At 39.9% G+C, this 19,510-nt stretch overlaps 1 protein-coding gene across 3 annotated transcripts in view; it reads left to right on the top strand.

Moving 5' to 3' along the window:
• Positions 7,090-19,510, top strand: part of UHRF2 (ubiquitin like with PHD and ring finger domains 2) — a 77,419-nt gene continuing 64,998 nt past the window's right edge. For 2 of the 3 annotated variants that reach the window (XM_021063938.1, XM_021063942.1), the window contains exons 1-2: positions 7,092-7,609; positions 12,932-13,165. In XM_021063938.1, the coding sequence (XP_020919597.1) occupies positions 7,457-7,609; positions 12,932-13,165 (387 nt within the window). In that variant the 5' untranslated portion in view covers positions 7,092-7,456. Of the gene's footprint in view, positions 7,610-12,931; positions 13,166-19,510 lie in introns of all 3 variants that reach the window. The other variant, XM_021063944.1, reaches the window with a different exon arrangement.

Raw genomic sequence — 19,510 nt, 5'->3', positions numbered from 1 at the left:
AAATCTTGATATATAAACTGAAATTTTCTAGGCAGACAAGGCATGTAGAAAAGAGCCAGTATGAGTTCAAGAGAGGATTTCTAAAGGGGTCTAAAGGCAGGAGTTTGCTGGGCTTTCCCCTCAAGAATAAAAAATGAAAAATGGAGTCCAGTGGGGCTTTTTAAACATCAAAATTTAGTAAATCAGTCAGTTGTATTCCTAAATCAGTGTCTCTAAAATTTCTTCCTAAGGCAGAGAAATATGCTAAGGATGGGGTTGGGACTGGGTTATAAGCTAAAACAACCTTCAGGGAACACAAGCTATCTAAAGTATCATAAATTTTATACCAGATCTAGGGTCAGCAAACTATGGCCCACAGGCCTAATGCTGTTCTCTGCCATCTATTTTTATAAAGTTGTATCGGAACATGGGTGCACCATTCATTTACATATTTAGAAGAGCTGCTGTTGTACTACAACTGCAGAATAAGCAGTTGCAACAAAGTCTGTCTGCCCACAAAGCCTAACATATTTACTATCTGAGCCTTATGGCTATACATCAATACAAATGAATCTCAGAAGAGTAACACTGAGTTTCAAAAGTTTTAATGTTATAAAAAAAATCATGTTATAGGAAGCTTAAAAAGACTTCGTATTTACTACTGTTTAGAGATACATATATTAACATTATAAAGATAGGCATGACAATAATAAATATTAAGACAATGTTTATCTCTTTGTAAAAGGGAGAGAAACAGAAATGTAAGCAGAAAGGGGTGTTAACTATTTGAAATGTTTTATTTCTAAAGCAAGGTGGTGAAGACAAAAGTGTCTATTATATTACTCTCTATACCTTTTTGTATGATGTATTTCATAACTTAAAAACCCTTGGTCATACAAAAAAAGTGAAGAAATTAGATGTAGGAGTTGTGATGCAACTTCTACCGCCCCAAAATGGCTGCAACAAAATCTTCCACTCCATATGCTCTTACAATGTGGCTTTGATATTCCTCCCATTGAGAGGTAGCATCTCTACCCCTTCACTATGAAACTGAGTGGGTTTTTGAGAATGTTTTGGTCAAAAGAATATGGTAGAAGTGACATTATGTGACTTTCAAACTAGGCTATAAAAAGTGATACAGCTTACACTTTGCTCACTGGAATTTTCACTGTTGAGGTTGAAACTACCATCACAGCAGTTTGACTGCTTTAAGGCAGCCAATACAGTAAGAAAGCTCAACCCAAATCAGAGGGACAGACCATACAGAGAAGTCCTGGGACTTCTCAGGGAGAGATGACTAGCTAGCTCCTAATTGCTCTAGTTCCCATTCTTCCAGTTCTAATTGATTCTGACTGTAATGGCATGATAGATTCTGAGCCAGAACTCAAGTTTTCCAACTAAAGTATTTCAGAATTCCTGTCCTACAGAAACTGAGAAATAGTAAAGTGACTGTAGTTATTTTAAACCTTTAAATTTTGTTTTGCAGAGCAAGTTGTAAGTGGAAATGGAAGTTGTAAGTTGACACTGTCATCAGGAAATTTGACCCCTAATAGTGGAGAAATCTGAGGTGAATCGATCCAAAAACACTCTGGGAAAAAGAAAAAAAAAAGTTGAGCAATAAGAAAGACCAATTACAGAAGGCATGACTGTAAGGCATGTGACTGAAAACAGGGATAAATGTCAAGTCTTTAGTGAGAATTCCAGGTTCCCACTCCTATTTGAACCATCAGGTATTCCAAAGAACCAAGGCACTCACTGAAGGAAGGACAAGGATTATTCTCTGGACAAAGTGAATGGGGAAGCCTCCAGAGAAATAAAAGAGGGAGAGTTGAAGTGTAAAGAAAATTGGCTAAAAAGGAAGCACATGGGAAATTTAAACTCTAACACTGTTACTCATTGATTACATGTCCTCGTCCAAATCATTTTCTCATTTGTTAAAGAGAATGATCACTGAAATAGATTACCACAGTAAAAATCTTTGATTCTATTGAAAAGAAAGAGCACATCCTTCTAAATATGGCTAGTTTAAGTAACAAACCACAATGTGAAGTGTGTTTTAGTCAATGGAAATTTAGTTCTGTTCTTTTAGCATATAGTTCTTTTCAAAATAGCATTAGAGATGATAACAGAAAACCTCCAGTTAAGGTACATTTTTTTTTCTTTTTATGGCCACACTAGTGGCATATGGAAGTTCCTGGGCCAGGGATTGAATCCAAGCTGTAGCTGTGACCTACAGTGCAGCTGCAGCAATACCAGATCCTTTAACCCACTGTGCTAGGCCAGGGATTGAACCCACACCTCTGCAGGGACCTAAGCCACTGCAGTCAGATTCTTAATCCACTGTGCCATGGAGGGAACTCCTCCAGTTAAGGTATTTTATTTTATTTTTTGGGGGGTCTTTTCTAGAGCCATACCCATGGCATATGGAGGTTCCCAGGCCAGGGGTCTAATCGGAGCTGTAGCCACTGGCCTATGCCAGAGACACAGCAACACAGGATTCGAGCCACATCTGCGATCTGGAAATGGAAGTTCACAGCAATGCCAGATCCTTAACCCACTGAGTGAGACCAGGGATCAAACCCGCAACCTCATAGTTCCTAGTTGTGTTTGTTAACCACTGGCACCATGATGGGAACTCCAGTTAAGGTACTTTTAATGTCCACCATCACCACCTCCAAGGGACCAATTAAGAGTGTGGACCTGCAGAGAACATTATGGAGGTTTAAAAAAAAAAAAAAAAAAAAACCTGAAAATATGACCTAGCAATTCTGCTCCAGGAATCTATCCAAAAAAACCTGAAAACACTAATTAAAAAAAAATACATACATCTCAATGTTCATAGCAGCATTATTTACAAATGCCAAGATATGGAAGCAACCTAAGTATCCATCAATAGGTGAATGGATATAAAAGATGTGATATATATATATATATATATCTCAGCCATAGAAAAAGATTGAAATTTTGCCATTTGCAGCAACATGGATGGACTTGGGGAGTATTATACTAAGTGAAATAAGTCAGACAGAGAAAGACAAATACTGTATGATATCACTTATATGCGGAATCTAAAAAATAAAACTAGTAAATATAACAAAAAAAAGTTAAGACATAGATATAGAGAACAAACTAGTGGTTACCAATGGGGAGAGGGAAGAGGGAGGGACAAGAAAGGGGCAGGGAATTAAGAGGTACAAACTATTATGCATAAAATAAATAAGCTACAAGTTAATATTGCATAATACAGGGAATATAACCTTTAAAAATTGTGAGTCACTATGTTGTACACCTGAGATATTTTATTGTACATCAACTATACCTCAGTTAAAAGGAATAAAAAAGGGTGTGGGTCAGGGTATAGGGAACTGAAGGGAATGAATGAATCTAGTACTTTTAAATATATTACAATCCCTTGACCCAAAGAAGGGAGAAGTTAGAACATTTAAAAGTGAGTCATATAGAGTAGGTCACTTTTGGAGGAGTAGAGACTTCCTAAGAAGCAGCCCAACAGATAGTCCAAAGTGACCTTTCGGGTAGAAACCCAGATGAATTAATATACTGACCTCACTCTTTTCCCATCTTGCAGATTCATGTCTGTGCTGCCTCTCCACCGGCCAAACTCAGCTGAAGCCTGAAAGTACTGACTCCAGTGATAGACTCCATGCCCTTGGACTCCAGGACAGGGGCAGGTGGACAGTGGTCCTGGAGGAGCAAAAGGAAGATAATCAGCACAGATGTGTCGATGAAAAGATGGTAAAGACCAGATTGAAAGTCACTTTTTCAGTACATATACAAAAGCTCTTGACTTTGAAATATTAGTTGAGAAAACAAGATACAATCAATCTTGTATGTTTCTATTTTGCCTCTTTTGACTTGAAAAAAAAAATATTGAGCCATGACTGGTGACATCAAGTTTAGCATTTGCTTCTCATGCATGAAAATAATTCCTGGAGTTCCCATCGTGGCGCAGTGGTTAACGAATCCGACTAGGAACCATGAGGTTGCGGGTTCGGTCCCTGCCCTTGCTCAGTGGGTTAACGATCCGGCGTTGCCGTGAGCTGTGGTGTAGGTTGCAGACGCGGCTCGGATCCCGCGTTGCTGTGGCTCTGGCGTAGGCCGGTGGCTACAGCTCCGATTCGACCCCTAGCCTGGGAACCTCCATATGCCGCGGGAGCGGCCCAAGAAATAGCAACAACAACAACAACAACAAAGACAAAAAGACCAAAAAAAAAAAAAAAAAAGAAAATAATTCCTCTTTCTTTGTTCACATCCAAATGGTTTCAGCTATACATCTGATAGTAAGACATATGTCAGATCTGTCTGAGAACTTCTATCTTGTTTGTACAGCTGGGCAGCTTTCTAAGAAGAAAACAACAGCCTTGTAGGGAAAGAGAAAAAACCTTAGTTACAATCTATACTGTGTGGAGGGAGAAACAGAGAAGGTTATATTTTGTTACATACAGAATCATTATTTGCAATTGTTTATAGCCTAAGTAAATCACTATACACAAAAGCTTATGTTTCCAGATGTAATTAATTTGGTCTGCACAGGACAAATATATCTTTTCTGGGTCTCCCATCTCTGGTCAATCATTTGGGATCTATATTGGCTAGATTAGCACAAATCCTATACAGTCTCAGCAGTATTTTGACAATAGTCTCCCCCAACCCCTGACCTCCTCACAAAGGATTCTCCATTTAAGACTTACAACATTAAAAGGACAAATTGCCTCATGGGAGTGAGTACAGCAGGTCTTGACTAGTTCTTTTTTCCGAACTTTTCTACTTCTCTTCAAAACTTTGGATTTATATTTCCAACTATTACTTAAATAACTCCATGTAGGTATACTCTGGATGAATTTCAGTGCAACACAATGCAAAGGGTACGCACTGCTTCCTCTTCTCTTCTAGTTCAGAGCATCATTATCTACCCAAACCATCATTTAAGTCTCCCAAACTAGAAACCTTGGAATTATTCTTAGCATTCTATTTTCCTCATCCCTCATATCCACACTTTCTACAAGTCTGATAGCCTTGATTTTCTAGAATACTCTGACTCTATACTTTCCTCTCTTACTGTCACAGATTTCACCGAAACTGACACAATAAGCTTTCTGACAGCATCTCCCCCGCCTCTCCTAGTCTCTTAGTTTTTCCCTAAGGCATCCTTCCACATTCCTTCAGGTGTCTTTGCAAAGGGCATATTTAATCACATCAGTGGACTCCTTTAAAAACTTTAGTTTCTCCCTGGGGCCCACAAAATCTATTTCTTTCAATGCTAATCTTCACACTCTGCCCCTCCCTATTTAGTCAACCTTTCTCTTATATGCAATCTCTTTGACCTGCAAAAATGCATACCTTCTATCTTTGCTTAAGCACTCTCTCCTCTTTGGGCATTCTCTGCTTATCTAAATCCTCTCCATAATAGTACAAAAATAATTTAGTGTGTAACACCAAGGGATAGGCACTATGATAAACATTTTACATTCATTAGATATTCTAAGCACCATTTTACATTGAGGAAATTGAAACAAATAATTTCTCCAAGATCACATTTTAAGTAAATAGAAAAACTGGTTACAATTCATGAACTGAACATTTAAATGCTGCCTTCATTACAATATGCCATTTAATTCAGGTCAAGTTGTACCCCTATTCTTAAGATCCCAGATCATTCTAGTCCCTTTCTCTCACCTCTAATTGCTGTTTTAACCAAGAGCAGACTATTTAGTACTAAATTATTCTTTAATACTTTCATTTTTTAAATTCTTATTTGAACAGGATTGTAAATTCTTTGTGATCAGAGAATTTTTATAAAACTTTTAATATGACTCTACAAGGGCATACTGTATCCTATAATAGCAAATAGCTATCCTTTATTGGGGCAGGTTATTAGCGAGCCTCATATTTACACATGTAAAGAATACCCAATATTTGTTTTACTTAAATCAGGAGCAGACAGGATGTATTTAGAGAGTAAAAGTGAGTGTAAAATTTTCAACAAGGACGGAGACCAAAATGTATATTTGTTCCACTTTTTTCTCTCTCTCCCATGTTGGGCCATCTTTTTTTTTTTTCCCAATATATTAGTGGTCTCTGTACTTACAATTATTTTAAGCGGTTATTACAAAAATGTTGCTCTACTTTTGTGCTAATAATCTGCACCAGTATGAATACTCAAGTTATGGATTTTGGCAAATATGAAGTCCAAATTTTATACATACATACTTTTTTCTACTTCCATATGCTCTCTTCCTTTTTAGGTAATGCTCCTTTGGACTATTTTTGAGAAATTATTCCTATCAGGATCGCTGGAGTACTTCCTTCATAGGTGTGTAATTTTGCATCCTTTAAAAGCGTCTTCCATGACCCCAGCCCCTTAAGCCAAATGCTAACATGGAAGGTCCACAAACGGAAACGTCCGCCTCTGGAGAGAGGCCTTCAGAGAGGCGGCACCAGCACCTCCCTGGCCCAAGGTCCGGTTGTGAGCGCAGCGGGCAGAGATGGGGATCCCACCCGGCCCGGCGGCCTGTAGGCCTTACTTGGGTGGCCACCTCCGCCCAGCGGCGGGAAACACTAGGAAGCCAGTTTCCGCGCGAAGGCAGCATTCTGCGACCGGCGGGAAACGAGTTCCTGAAGGAGAAGGGTCCCTAGGGCCTTTCCTGGGTGGCCGGCCCCGCCAGGCCGCCTGGCTGGCTGTGTCTGGCTGAGCGCGGTGAAGCGGGTTCATTTCCTTAGGTGCTTTCTCACAAATTTAGGCCGCGCCCGCATGCACTCACCCCACTTTTCATAGTCGTACAACTGCACATAAGAGTTTCTTATCTTTGGTGTTTTTGATACCACAGAACCGAATTGGCTAGGCCTGAGAGGTCGCTCTCGCCCTTGGTCCCGAAATCAGGTCTAAAGCGGCAACCCGTGTGGGCGGCCTTGTAACCGCCAGCAACCCGAAGGCTAGAGGGCGTGTCTAGGGCCCAGGTGCCGGCGGAGGGGCAAGTAACGGCTCACCAAAGCACCGCCCCCCCGCCCCGCCCTTCCCACCCCGCCCATTTTAGTTTCCTCTGGTCTGTGGCCACCTCCTGAGTTGCTTCCTCTTTAAGGCGGAGCCCGGCATAGATCTCGCGAGATCCGGGTTGGCGCCGTGACCTCCATGTGGGAGCTTGAGCTCTATAAGTAAACACTCCGCGCGGCGCAGACAAGGCTTCTTCCTATTTGTGAGGTGGGGGCTGCGGTAGCAGCCGCGCTCCCGACTGGTTCCGGTTTCCTTCCCTCCTCAGCTCTGCTGGGTGGGCGCTTAGTTTAGGATTCACCGCCGCCTGTCCGGCCCGGCGTCTGGTCGGTCTTCCTCTCTGGTGCGCGCGCTCGCCCGCCAGCCGCGGAGAGTCAGAGCGGACCGGGAAGCGGCGCGGGCCGGGCGGGGCGCGGCGCCCCGAGCGCAGGGGGAGACAAAGCAGGGCCGGCCCCTTCTCCCGGCGCCGAGATGTGGATCCAGGTTCGCACCATCGACGGGTCCCAGACGCGCACCATTGAGGACGTGTCCCGCAAAGCCACAATTGAGGAGCTGCGCGAGCGGGTGTGGGCACTGTTCGACGTGCGGCCCGAGTGCCAGCGCCTCTTCTACCGGGGCAAGCAGGTGAGTCGCGCCCACCGCCCCCCACGGGAAGCTCGAGCAAGGGCAGCGGAGCGTTGGCAGGATGCTTAAGCTGGACGGGCCGGAGTGCTTGGTGCCCCACATGTGCAAAATGTACCTGGCTCCACTTCGGGTGGGCAGCCCGCGAGGTTCAGAGCTCGGCCATGGGCGGGGGTCCTCGCCAGCCCTGAGTGCAGGTGCGCTTCGCGGGGTCGGAGGCACCCGGAGCCCGGAGACCTCACCGCCCTTTCTCAATGGGGCAGCAGCCGCTCGCTAGGGCGCCTGGGTTCCCTCTTATTCCCGCGCTTGGTGGGGTCCGGGCTCCTGGAGGGCGGGGAGGGCAGCAGACTCTGGCGGCCATGCCAAAGTGCAGGTGGGGAGGGCTGGCGGCTCTGACTCCCGGCAGCGCTGACCCGGCTAACGGCTTGTATCCTTTCTTTAGCTCTACCGCCCTCCTGGGTCCCAAATAGGAGGGGAAACTTACGTATTGCTTGTTCTCAGGCACAAGACCCTAAGTTGCCTCCTCTCTGTGGAAGGGATTTGTATACACTGAAGGTTCGAAGGCTTTCCAGAACTTCTGCCCGCCCCCTCCTTTCCTGGAATTGAATCTGTCTTGGGGGAGATTAGAGACCTGGGCTGAAGAAGCTGTAGATGTAACCTGGGACCGGGTTTAAACTAGCCAGTCTTGGCGGGGGGTGTGGAGGGGTAATATTCAGAGTGAAAAACGGTTTAAAAGATGTGTCTTGCCCTTATTTCTCACCTTCTCATAGGTCTCTCACCCATGCTTTGAACACAATTAGAGCATAGCTAGCGGTACATACTTGAAGGCTGAAAGTGTTATTTGGCGGTGCCCTAGGGTGTTTGGGCGTCCCTGGTAGTTGTATGGTATGGCCCTGATCTGGCCCATTGAAGATTTTTTCCTGTTCACGTGATCTGTACCTGGAGACCCAGACTCATCGTGTATTTCTTGTTTCTTCTTTGTAAAGACAAAACAAAGTTGGTATCCTCCAGTTGATAGACCATATTTTGGCTCCAATCTTGTAGTTTGAAATAAGTGTAACTCTCTTTCATTTGGTAGAAGTAGCGTTTTGCTACAGCCAACGGGTTTGAGAGGAGTATTTTTCTCCTCTTCATAGGCTTACCTTTTGAAAACTGTCCAGAAACTTCAGAGTAACAAGATTGCACTGAGAAAGAGCGAGGGGTTGTTAAAATTTGTTTTGAAATAAGTGTCAGTATCGTTGATATCAATATCCAGTTTTATATTGATCCTCTAGTGCTTGACTTGTAAAAATAGGTGTTCAATTTGTTTGCAAACTTTGCTTTAGAAATAAATGTATGTGTATTAAACGCTCTTTAGCTTTATAAGGCTGATACCTTTTAATTTTTTGGTCAAAAGTGAAAAGCATGTAACAAAGTCTATTGAATTTTATTTTCTAGCTAGGGACAATAGTATTTGAATTCCTGGGATACTTTAGTGACTTCACCAGAGATAGAAAAGCATGAAAATGAATTCCTGGGCGATGCCCATATAGTCTAATTATCAAATAACACTAAAAGGAAAATGTGCACCTGGCTCTCTTGAGGAAAAGGTAGGGATTGGGTTAAACTCAAGGCAACCAAGTAGCCCTTCTGACAAACCAGGAAGCTATTCCAAGCTCAGGGAAGAACTATTGAGCTTAACAACCTTTTGAACTTTTTACTCCAGGAGTTGATAACTCACTACTTGATTTTACTATGGGGATAAACCAACAAGAATTAGGAATGGACTGTGGGTGCCTCACTTGAGTTGGAGATAGAAGGAAGACATTGCTCCAGCTGTATTTACTTCCTTATGATCTGACAAGCAGAGATGAAATGATTATTATCTATATTCTCCTTTCCTTTTGGAGTCTACAGCCTGTGGACAGGATAGTGTATCTATATCAAGCTGCTTTGGATTGGTGTCACAGGGCTGCCCTTATTCTTGTAAATTGCTTTTGTGCTTATTAGAAAAAGATGTCCCATCCTCAAGATTCCTTTCTCATAGTGCAAAATGTCATAAAATAAAAACAAATTTACAGTTTTCCCTGATGTAAGGAGTCCCCCTGCCTTCACCTTTGTGTGTAAGGTTTGCTTCTTTTAATCTTTGGTATGCATCAGAATCTTTTGTAGATATTTATTACAGATGTTCAGCTCACAACAGAATTGCAAGTAGTGAATTTAACAAGACCCTGTGGGAGATTATCATGAACACCTGAGTTTGATAATGAATGTTGAAGAAGGCAGCTTCCTACTAGTTTCTTACTATTCAAAATGTAGTCCCAGGATCAGCAGGACCAGTAGCATTAGCTGCACCTGGGAGCCTCACACCCACCCTGCTGAAATAGAATCTGTATTTTAATTAGGTTCCCAGGTGGTCTGTATGCAAATTAACTTGGAGAAGCACTGTAATTGTGTGATTGACTCCACTTTTGAGAGTCAAAATGGAGAGCCAGGCAGCGATTCAGGGCTGTAAGTTCCAGTTAGAGTAGGGTAACCTCACTGGGATATTCTCTGCGATGTTGAATGTGCACACTAGGGATTGCTTTTTGTTTTTTAGAAAGAGATACATTGGTGGATCTCTAAATCTTGAGAAAACCTAGAGCTTTTCCTAATTGGAAAGCATTCTCTCCCCTCTTTGCTTCCTTTGTACCACTGTAAGGACTCTTAGAATAGATTGTAAATGTGGGCAATGAACCAGAGGTGAAGAAAAACTTGAGTAGTCGCCTTTTGCCCTTGGACTCAGTTTTCACATGGGCTACAAAGTGTTTGCCTACTTAAATGTGTGTGTGTGTGTGTGTGTGTGTGTGTTCTGTATATGCTGTGAAAGATACATAAAAGTTACTAATGCTTTCCACCTGTATGCCTATCCGTAGCCCCTTGGGAATGACTTCCCCCTCTGCCTTCTCATTCACTGTCAATTGGTGTTTGCTTCCTAGTTTTCCCTTGCGAAATGTTGCATTTCTTCCTGTTACTTGGAATTTCTTCAACTCAATTCAAGAAAAAAACTCTAGACCATTCCTGCCATTCTAATAGCACAAATCCTGCAACTCTATGTAGGATAGCAGTTCTCAAAAACATTTTCTGCTGTGAGACGTTGCTGGGCCTTAGTTAAAAAACCTGAAGCTCATAGGTGTTTGTAATTCCCAAATGACTCAATTCCTTTCTCCCCCAATTGGAACATAATTTAAATGCAGGTAATTTTTTATCTATATTTAATTGAATTTGGGAGGGCTTCAGTACTTTTAAAATAACAAATCATTCCAACAGTTGTTGCAACTCTTCCCAGTAGCCTGTGTGGAACTGCTGTGCAGTGGATAATAATCACTGTTTAAGGAAAACTAGGAGGGTACCTATGAATTAGGGAAAGACTAGATAATTCTGATAAAGATAGCTATCATAGCAAGCATGAATAGTTGAGGAAAGGTGGTTACATGTTCTATGGGCCTGATTTCTATTAGAGCACTTCATGCCCCGATAATGCTTAATGTTTTATTCTGACTTAAGATACTGTTTTCCCTTTCACACTAGGTACCACTTGAAGCAGCTTGTACTTATTCTGATCACTTGGCCAAAGCTAGTCAGAATGCTTGGGTATGAGAATGCCCCCAAGTTCCCTGTAACTCTCACCTCAAATTTCAATGGAAAAAAAGCTTATGGAAATACTTTGAATTTCCAATTATCTCACCAGCTTAACGGCTGTCTTGATTTTGGGGAATGCTCTACCAGTTAATTAATTCGTTCTGTGCTGTTAAGAGGTTTTTGTTTTTCTTTCCCTACTTAAAACATTACATCTTTTTGTCAGAAGGTGGAATGTATGTAGAATCAAAGTTACGGTTTTTCAGTTGTTCCAGATTTAGTGTGTCCTTAATGGGATGAGTGAGGGGCTTTGGAGAAAGTCCAAATGAAGTGGTGAAGGTGTAGTTTCTTGCTCCTTGAGTTTTCCCAGGTATTCAGGATTATGAATTCTTGTTCTTTAAGTCAGATAAGCCATGCTAACATACTATCCCTATAAAGTTGTATCTGCTTACAGGTTTGGGGGACTCCTTAGACTTACTTGAAATAAGCATGTTAACTAATCTGTGACATAATGTCAATTTAATTCCCTCACTGGGAAAGTTGTTTTTTTGTTTTCCACTGTACAGCATGGGGACCCAGTTACACATACATGTATACATAATCACTGGAAAATTTGAATTTCTCAATTCCTTGTTCTGTTTAACAGTTGTGAAACCTATAATAATGTGCAGGATTGTGCTAAATTGAGTTCTTGGACCACTTGAATTAAAGCTATCTGGTACATACGTAACCTGGTACATGGGAAGATTTGCCATTCAAGAACAGATTTTCATGCTTTGTCTTTGGTTGACTTTTCAAATATGTATAGTCTTACTGTGTTACAGTTGTGGATGGTGACAAGTGTTACATGGAGGGAAAAATGAAGAGGGATTAAATTGGTATTGTTTCTGGAGAAATGATAGTTGTGATCCTCAAGGAATTGAGTGAAATAGCCAGCTGAATGTTAAAAGGAAACAAAATGGAGACTTAGTTTCCTAGGGCTTCTATAAGTAACAAAGTATCAAACCTCAGGGAGAGAAAACAAATTTCTCTTCTAGCAATTCTAGAAGCTGGAAAACAAGGTGTCAGCTGGTCTTGGTATCTTGTCTCTAAGGGAAAATCCTCCTTTCTTCTTTTAGCTTCTTGCTTTCTTCCTAGCAATCCTTGGTGGTGTTGGCTTGTAGATGCATTACACTAGTCATGTGGGTATTTTTTCCCTGTGTGTCTGTCTTAGAATTTTCTGCAAGTTGGAATAGAATGAGCAAGAATTGTAATTATGCCTGTTTGAACTCATGTCTGCTTGATTTTTTGAAAAAAATTACTGACACTGCTACAGAAAGATAAAATGGTTAACTTAACGTCTCTATGAAAATAAAATCATAAAACAGTTCACTTTGAAAAGTCACCTTTTCTTTCTTACAGTAGACTGAGGCACTGTTCTGTAATACCTGACACTTGGTGAGAAGTTGAGAGTTTTTCTGAGTAGGCGATGAGGTCATCACATCAATGAGAAATTGTTGGTTTTGGTGGCTATTGGTGTTCTCTATAGTCAATACCAGATGAAGCTTAAAATGCATCGAGGTCCTGAGAAGATGCCGATATCAGAAGCCATAAAGTAATAGGAATGGTTTTAAGATCACTAAATTGCAATGCTATGAACTGTGTTTTAATAATTTGGCTGGATAATTAAGGATGTAGATAGTTTTAAGAAAAGCATTTTAATCTTTTTATATCCTTTTTTTTTCCTAGTTGGAAAACGGATATACTTTATTTGATTATGATGTTGGACTGAATGATATAATTCAACTACTAGTTCGCCCAGACCCTGACCTTCCTAGCACATCTAAACAGACTGATGTACCGGCCAAACCCTGTTCTAATAGTCCACCTAAGGTAAAGAAAACCCCAAGGGTGGGACCTTCAAGTAAGCCATCTACATCAGCTCATGATTTTCTTATTGATCCTGGCATTGGATTATATAAGGTATGTTGTATTCTTAAGACTTCTTGTTAATTGTGAGAATATAGATCTGTTCTCTTCAGGATGTGTACATGAGTAAATGTTGCTGCTTGAAAGTAAAATCAGTTGGACTGCTACTTTTTTAACTTTAAAAGTAATCTTTAAAAAATTATCAAAGATACATAGACAAATATATAAAATGTTTATGTACAGATCAAAGAACAAAGAAATTACCTATGTAATTTCACCAAGGTTAAGAGGTAGAATGATGCCTTTTTAAAGCATCCTATATGCCTCTATCAGAACACATCTCCCTCTCCCTCCCTAAAAAGTAAACTACTTGTTCTAACTTTTATGATCATCTTATTTTTCTTTAGTGTTAAAACTTAGAAAAGTCATATCTCTAAACAATGCTTTGTTTTGCCCATATTTAAACTTTATATAATACACTGATACTTTTTCTCAATTTTGAGATTTTACACATATAGCTATAATTTTTAACTACTACATTATTCCATTTTATTAACAGTCCACAATAGATTTATCTAATCCATGATTAATAGATAGATGGGCTGTTTTAGCTGTTTTGGATAGTACTGTTTTGAACCTATTATATGTATCCTGGTGTACATGCTCAAGAATTTTTTTTTGGAATTTTTTGCTAGAGGTTGAAGTGCTGGTTGTTGACTCACCAGGATACGGCCAAATTGCTCTGTATTGTGTTCTCCTGTTGGTTTATCCTAATGTTCCTACTGTTCTAAGAACTGGTAGACTGTTTTGATATCTCCCTTTCCCCCATTTCCCAAATTTAATTCCTCTTCAAGGATGCTTTGGGTTTTAGCTTTTAACACTTGCATGTAGAAATTTGAGAATTGTCAAAACTTTACAAATAAATAATTATACAGTGAGATTTTTGATGAGAAATACATCTGTAGATATTCTTGGAGAATTGACATCTTTACAATGTCGAGTCCTTTGTTCGTGGAATGATAGATGGTGTCAGTAATTTAGATCTTTAACGTCTTCTCAATTTTCTTTTGATATCTTTATTTCTAGTAGCTTTATTCTTAGGCTACTATAATGGTTTCCTTTTAAAATTATAATTTGTTTGCTCTGAGAAAAACAATTGATTTATTGACCTTTGTTACCCAGCAGCTTCTTCAAATTCAATTTTAACAAATTTCATAGGAATAATTGACAGTTTTTTCCTATATTTTTCTTAATTCTTACTAATTGAGATAAATTGGGACCCAAACTTAATTTTTCAGAGCATTTTCAAAGCTAACAATTAAAGACTGGTAGAATGAATTACTAAAGAAAATGCAAATAGAGGGAGTTCCCATTGTGGCTCAGTGGGTTATGAATTCAACTAGTATCCATGAGAATGCAGGTTTGATCCCTGGCTCTGCTCAGTGGTTTAAAGGATCTGGTGACACCATGAGCTGTGGTGTAGGTCACAGAAGCAGCTTGAATCTGGAGAGGCTGTGGCGTAGGCCAGTAGCTGCAGCTTTCATTCACCTCCTACCTCAGGAACCTCCATATGCTGAAGGTGCAGCCCTAAAAAAAAAAAAAAAAAAGCAAATAGAGAAAATCTGGAATCTGTGGGAAAGTGCAATCAGATCCATAAAATGGAAAGAAGCAAAACTGGCAAAGAGCTTTATAAAAGTTCCTGGCCTGGCTAAACTGATGGATTGCTTTAAACCCAAAGAATATATAATTATGACATCTACATTGACCTACAATATTGGAAAAGGAGTTTCTGTTTGCTTAGTAAATTAGTGTAACACTAATAACCTAAAACATAATAAAAAGCACACCAGGAGTTCGCTCTGTGGTGCAAGGGTATCCGCAGCATTTTTGTAATGCAAGGATGCAGGTTCCATCCTGGCCCTGCGCAGTAAGTTAAAGGGTCCTTGTTGCCACAGCTGCCACATAGGCTGCAACTGTGGCTCAGATCTGATCCTTGAGCTAGGAACAACAACAAAAACACCAGTGTCACTACATATTAATGTAAAGCTTAAGTTATATTTAGCTAATAAAAATATATTAAAAGAATATACTTTGACCAAGTGTGGTTTGTCAGGAAGTGGGATAGTTCAATATTAGGAAATACTTTAATATAATATAATGTATCATACTAATAAACCAAAGAAAATATGATCTAATGTAAAGTGTTTTCTGCATCTAAGTAAAATTTTCAATTTATTTTTTACTTTAAAAATATGCTTGGTAAGAGGAGCAGATGGAATAAATTGAATATTTTAAACCATAACCAGAATCATGCTTTACGGTAGGGAAAAAGCCACAAACATCCCCATTAACGATAGGAGCCAAACAAAGAAAACAAAGTTGTAAATACTGGAGAAGTCAGTCACTACTCAGGAGTACCTGCAAAGCTAAGAAAATATATTGGAACATTATGAGCCATTAGCACAAGTGGCTATACAAATACCAATAACTTTTCCTTGATATAATCATTTAGTAAAAGGAAAAAAGTAGCAAGAGTCTAGGGATAAACTTAAATAAGTACAAGACATAAATGAAAACAGTGCCTTGTATAGTGCTCACAATTGACTGAATAATGGTAGCTCACTTGCTGTATTGTTGTCTACCTCACTAATGGATTTCATCCCTCTTTCAGTTAACCAAAACTTTTTACTTGATATTTACTATTTTTTAAATAAGCTGATTATTTGAAGTTCCCATTGTGGCTCAGAGGTAACAAACCTGACTAGCATCCTAGTGTGTGTTCCATCCCTGGCCTTGCTTGGTAGGTTAAGGATCCAGTGTTGCCATGAGCTTCAGTGTAGGTCGCAGACAGCAGCTGTGATCTGGCATCATTGTGGCATAGGCAGGCAGCTGCAACTCTGATTTGACCCCCAGCCTGGGAACTGCCATATGCCGTAGGTTCAGCCCTAAAAAGAAAAAAAAGCAAAATAAACAGTTTTAGGTTTACAGCATAATTGGGAAGATGCTTCAGAATTTGCATGTATTTCACACCCAGTTTGACTTGTTAACATCTTTCTTACATTAGTGTGGCACATTTGTTGCAACTAATGAACCACGTAGCTCTTACCACAGCTTTTATTTAATGTCTCTTATGGATGCAGAATCCTGTTTAGGATACTATGTTACATTTACATTAGTGTTAAAACAGATAGTTGGCACATCTCCATAGATTCCTCTTGGCAGTAGTGGTCTCTCAGACTTTGTTTTTGATAGTAACAGTTTCAAGGAGTATTGTTCAGGTATTTTGTAAAATGCCACATTAGGATTTGTTTTCCTCATCAGATACTAATCATTTCTAGGGAAGAAGAACACAGAGGTAAGGTGCTGTTTTCATCACTTATCTACGTCACTGTACTATCAATATTCTATTTGGTAATTAGAATTTAGGTTTTATGTCGGGTTTTAACTTAACACTGTTGACGTGAACATTAATTATGTGGCCGAGGTAGTGTTCCATTACATTTTTGTACTGTCAAGTTACTTTCCCCCACCCTCCCTTTACATACAGTATTCTTTCAGTTGGATTTGGGGGGTTATGGCATTTTGGGGGGGGAGAATTTGTTTGGCCATGCCCGCAGAATGTGAAAATTCCCAGGCCAGGGATCAAACCCACATTACAGCAGTAACTAGAGCCAGAGCAGTGACAATGCTAGATACTTAACCCACTGAGCCATCAGGGAACTCCTACATAGTGAATTCTTTAATAGGAAGTCACTATATGCAGCCTACAATTAAGGAGTGGGGAGTGAAGTATTTTGCTTCTTTGAGGTCAGGTTATCTACAGAAATTATTGGAAATTATTTTATGTAGGAATTATTGTCTATTCTCCATTTTCCAGTCATTTGTTTACATCAGTATGGTTATTTTGTTCTTGCACGTCCTTTCCACACACCCCTGTTATTTGGAGTTTGTTTTTTATTTGTTTTATTAAATCACTTTCTTTCTGGCACTAAAAGGTGCTCCAGGCCTGTCTTGGCTATTTCCTGCCCTAGTCCTGCATTCAACCATTTCTCCAAGGAAGTTTGGTTCCTTTAACTGGAGAATGGTATTGAAAACAAAGATTTGAGCTCTAGGTATACTTCTTGCTATTAGGGTGTCCTTGTTTTTAGGGCCCTTAGCTGACAAAACAGAGAAATGCATGGATGTATAGTAACCCCTCTATATCCACGTATCTGTAAATATTTATGTAGCCGTCTGTACATTATGCTTACATTCTTAAGTACTAGCTTTGTGGCTAAGGGTAACAATGTAGAAGCTGCTAATTTTGACTTGATTTATTTTGGGCAGTGTAGGCATGTTCATTTTTTTGGCCTTGTCTTCAGCATGCGCAAGTTCCCCAGGCCAAGGATTGAACCAGCACCACAGCAATGACAACACCAGATCCTTAACCTGCTAAGCCATCAGGGAACTATTGAATTTCTTTTATGAGAGGATCAGCTTATGTATCTGCAGATAGGAGGTTAATTAAGGTTAAGCAGTTACAGTTAATTTAAATTCTTGCTGTTGAACACACTTTGCAATACCCTGTTCGTCCTGTCCCCCAATCTAATACAAAAGAACAGGAGAAACTATTTCTCAAGGCAGATCTTTGGTTTTTATTTTCAGTGTTAGCACTTAGGCTGTTAACTTCTTTTTCTTTGCCTTTTTTTTTTTTTTTTTTTAAGGGCCATACCCATGGCATATGGAAACTCCCAGGCAAGGGGTCAAATCAGAGCTGTAGCTGCTGGCCTACGCCACAGCAATGCAGGATCCACAGCTCGCAGCAACAGTGATCTCTGACCCACTGAGCGAGGCCAGGGATTGAACTAGCATTCTCATAGATAATAGCTGAGTTCATTGCTGCTGAACCACAACAGAATTCCCTTGGCTCCCAAGTTTCTCGAGTACTTTTTTTTTAAAACATTTATGTATTGGGAGTTCCTGTCCTGGCTCAGTGGTTAGCAAATCCAATTAGGAACCATGAGGTTTCAGGTTCGATCCCTGGCCTTGCTCAGTGGGTTAAGGATATGGCGTTGCCATGAGCTGTGGTGTAGGTCGCAGACGTGGCTTGGATCCCTCGTTGCTATGGTGTAGGTTGGTGGCTACAGCTCCAATTCGACCCCTAGCCTGGGAACCTCCATATTCCGCAGGAGCAGCCCAAGAAAATGGCAAAAAGACCAAAAAAAAAAATTATGTTCCATATTAATATATAGCATAAATGTTAAGAACTTAAGCTTTGTTGTGAGACCTGATTTCAAATTTCAGTCCAGCTGCTTCTTGGTTATACAAACTTGGCAAGTAAATCACATTGTCTCTTTCCTCATTTAGAAGCACACTTGGAACCTGGCACTTAAACTCTAAAAAGGTGGCTGTTATTTGTAAAGTTATATATTAAATCAAAGCTGCATTTAACTTGTTAGTTGAGAAGGCTAACACAAACTTGCTTTTTGGGTGAAGCTTAGTAATAGTCATAGGTATTTGAAATTTCGACTAGTGACTTTCATATAGAAGGGCTTATTTCTTGGTAATTCATTTGTTGGATGTTTGGATATTTGGTATATTGTACTAGAGATGGGATATATTTGTACTAGAGTTAGGAGGAGGGTAAAGAGATGATATTGCCCCCTACTTTTAAGGAATTATATTAGATATTAACTTCTTTTGAGCTAACCTGAAAATGCTTTGAAGCTGTTTTTATTGGGAGTTCGCTTTGGATTTGCTCTCCTTAGAGCAATCTCTGAATAGTTAAGTATATCAAAGTTTAATTAAATTGTTTCTGAATCACTTAAAAATTGAGGGTTTTTTTTCCCCATCTTAAATTCTTGCCTATAAATACTTTTGTAAAAACTTTACTTCTATAAAAATAGAGCTTTCTATAATTAGGATTACTTTATGGATGAGCAAACAAGTTTTGGGGCTTTCTCTTTTTGCCTGAAAATGTTTTTGGACCTTTTTCATGATCAGCAGGTACAAAAAGTGGATTTTCAAATTAACTTTATTCAAAACAGACATACGTAAATATTTAACTTTAAGATATTAATCTGAAGTTGTCATCTAATACTAGTCTTGTTTTGCCCTATTTGATATCTGAACCAAGTATTGCTCAAAGTTATGTTTTTCTATGTTACAAGAAGGTAGGTAGATACCACTATCACATTAGGAGAGCTTGTGGAAGATTGTACAAAGGCTCTGTCTATCCATTCCGGTTGCACAACACACATTGAATCACAGTAACTCTAGGAAGTAATTTATTTTCTTAAACCAAGTGGACTCCTGATACCTAAGTTTTAATTCTGGTTTTGGGATCTATAAGTTTTTCTTTTGTCTTTTGTGTTTTTCAGGGCCGCACCCACGGCACATGGAGGTTCCCAGGCTATGAGT

The sequence above is a fragment of the Sus scrofa genome, chromosome 1 (genome assembly GCF_000003025.6).
Source record: "Sus scrofa isolate TJ Tabasco breed Duroc chromosome 1, Sscrofa11.1, whole genome shotgun sequence".
NCBI lineage: Eukaryota > Metazoa > Chordata > Mammalia > Artiodactyla > Suidae > Sus > Sus scrofa.
Note: the sequence above shows the minus strand (reverse complement) of the source record. Positions and strands in the feature narration are given on the sequence as shown.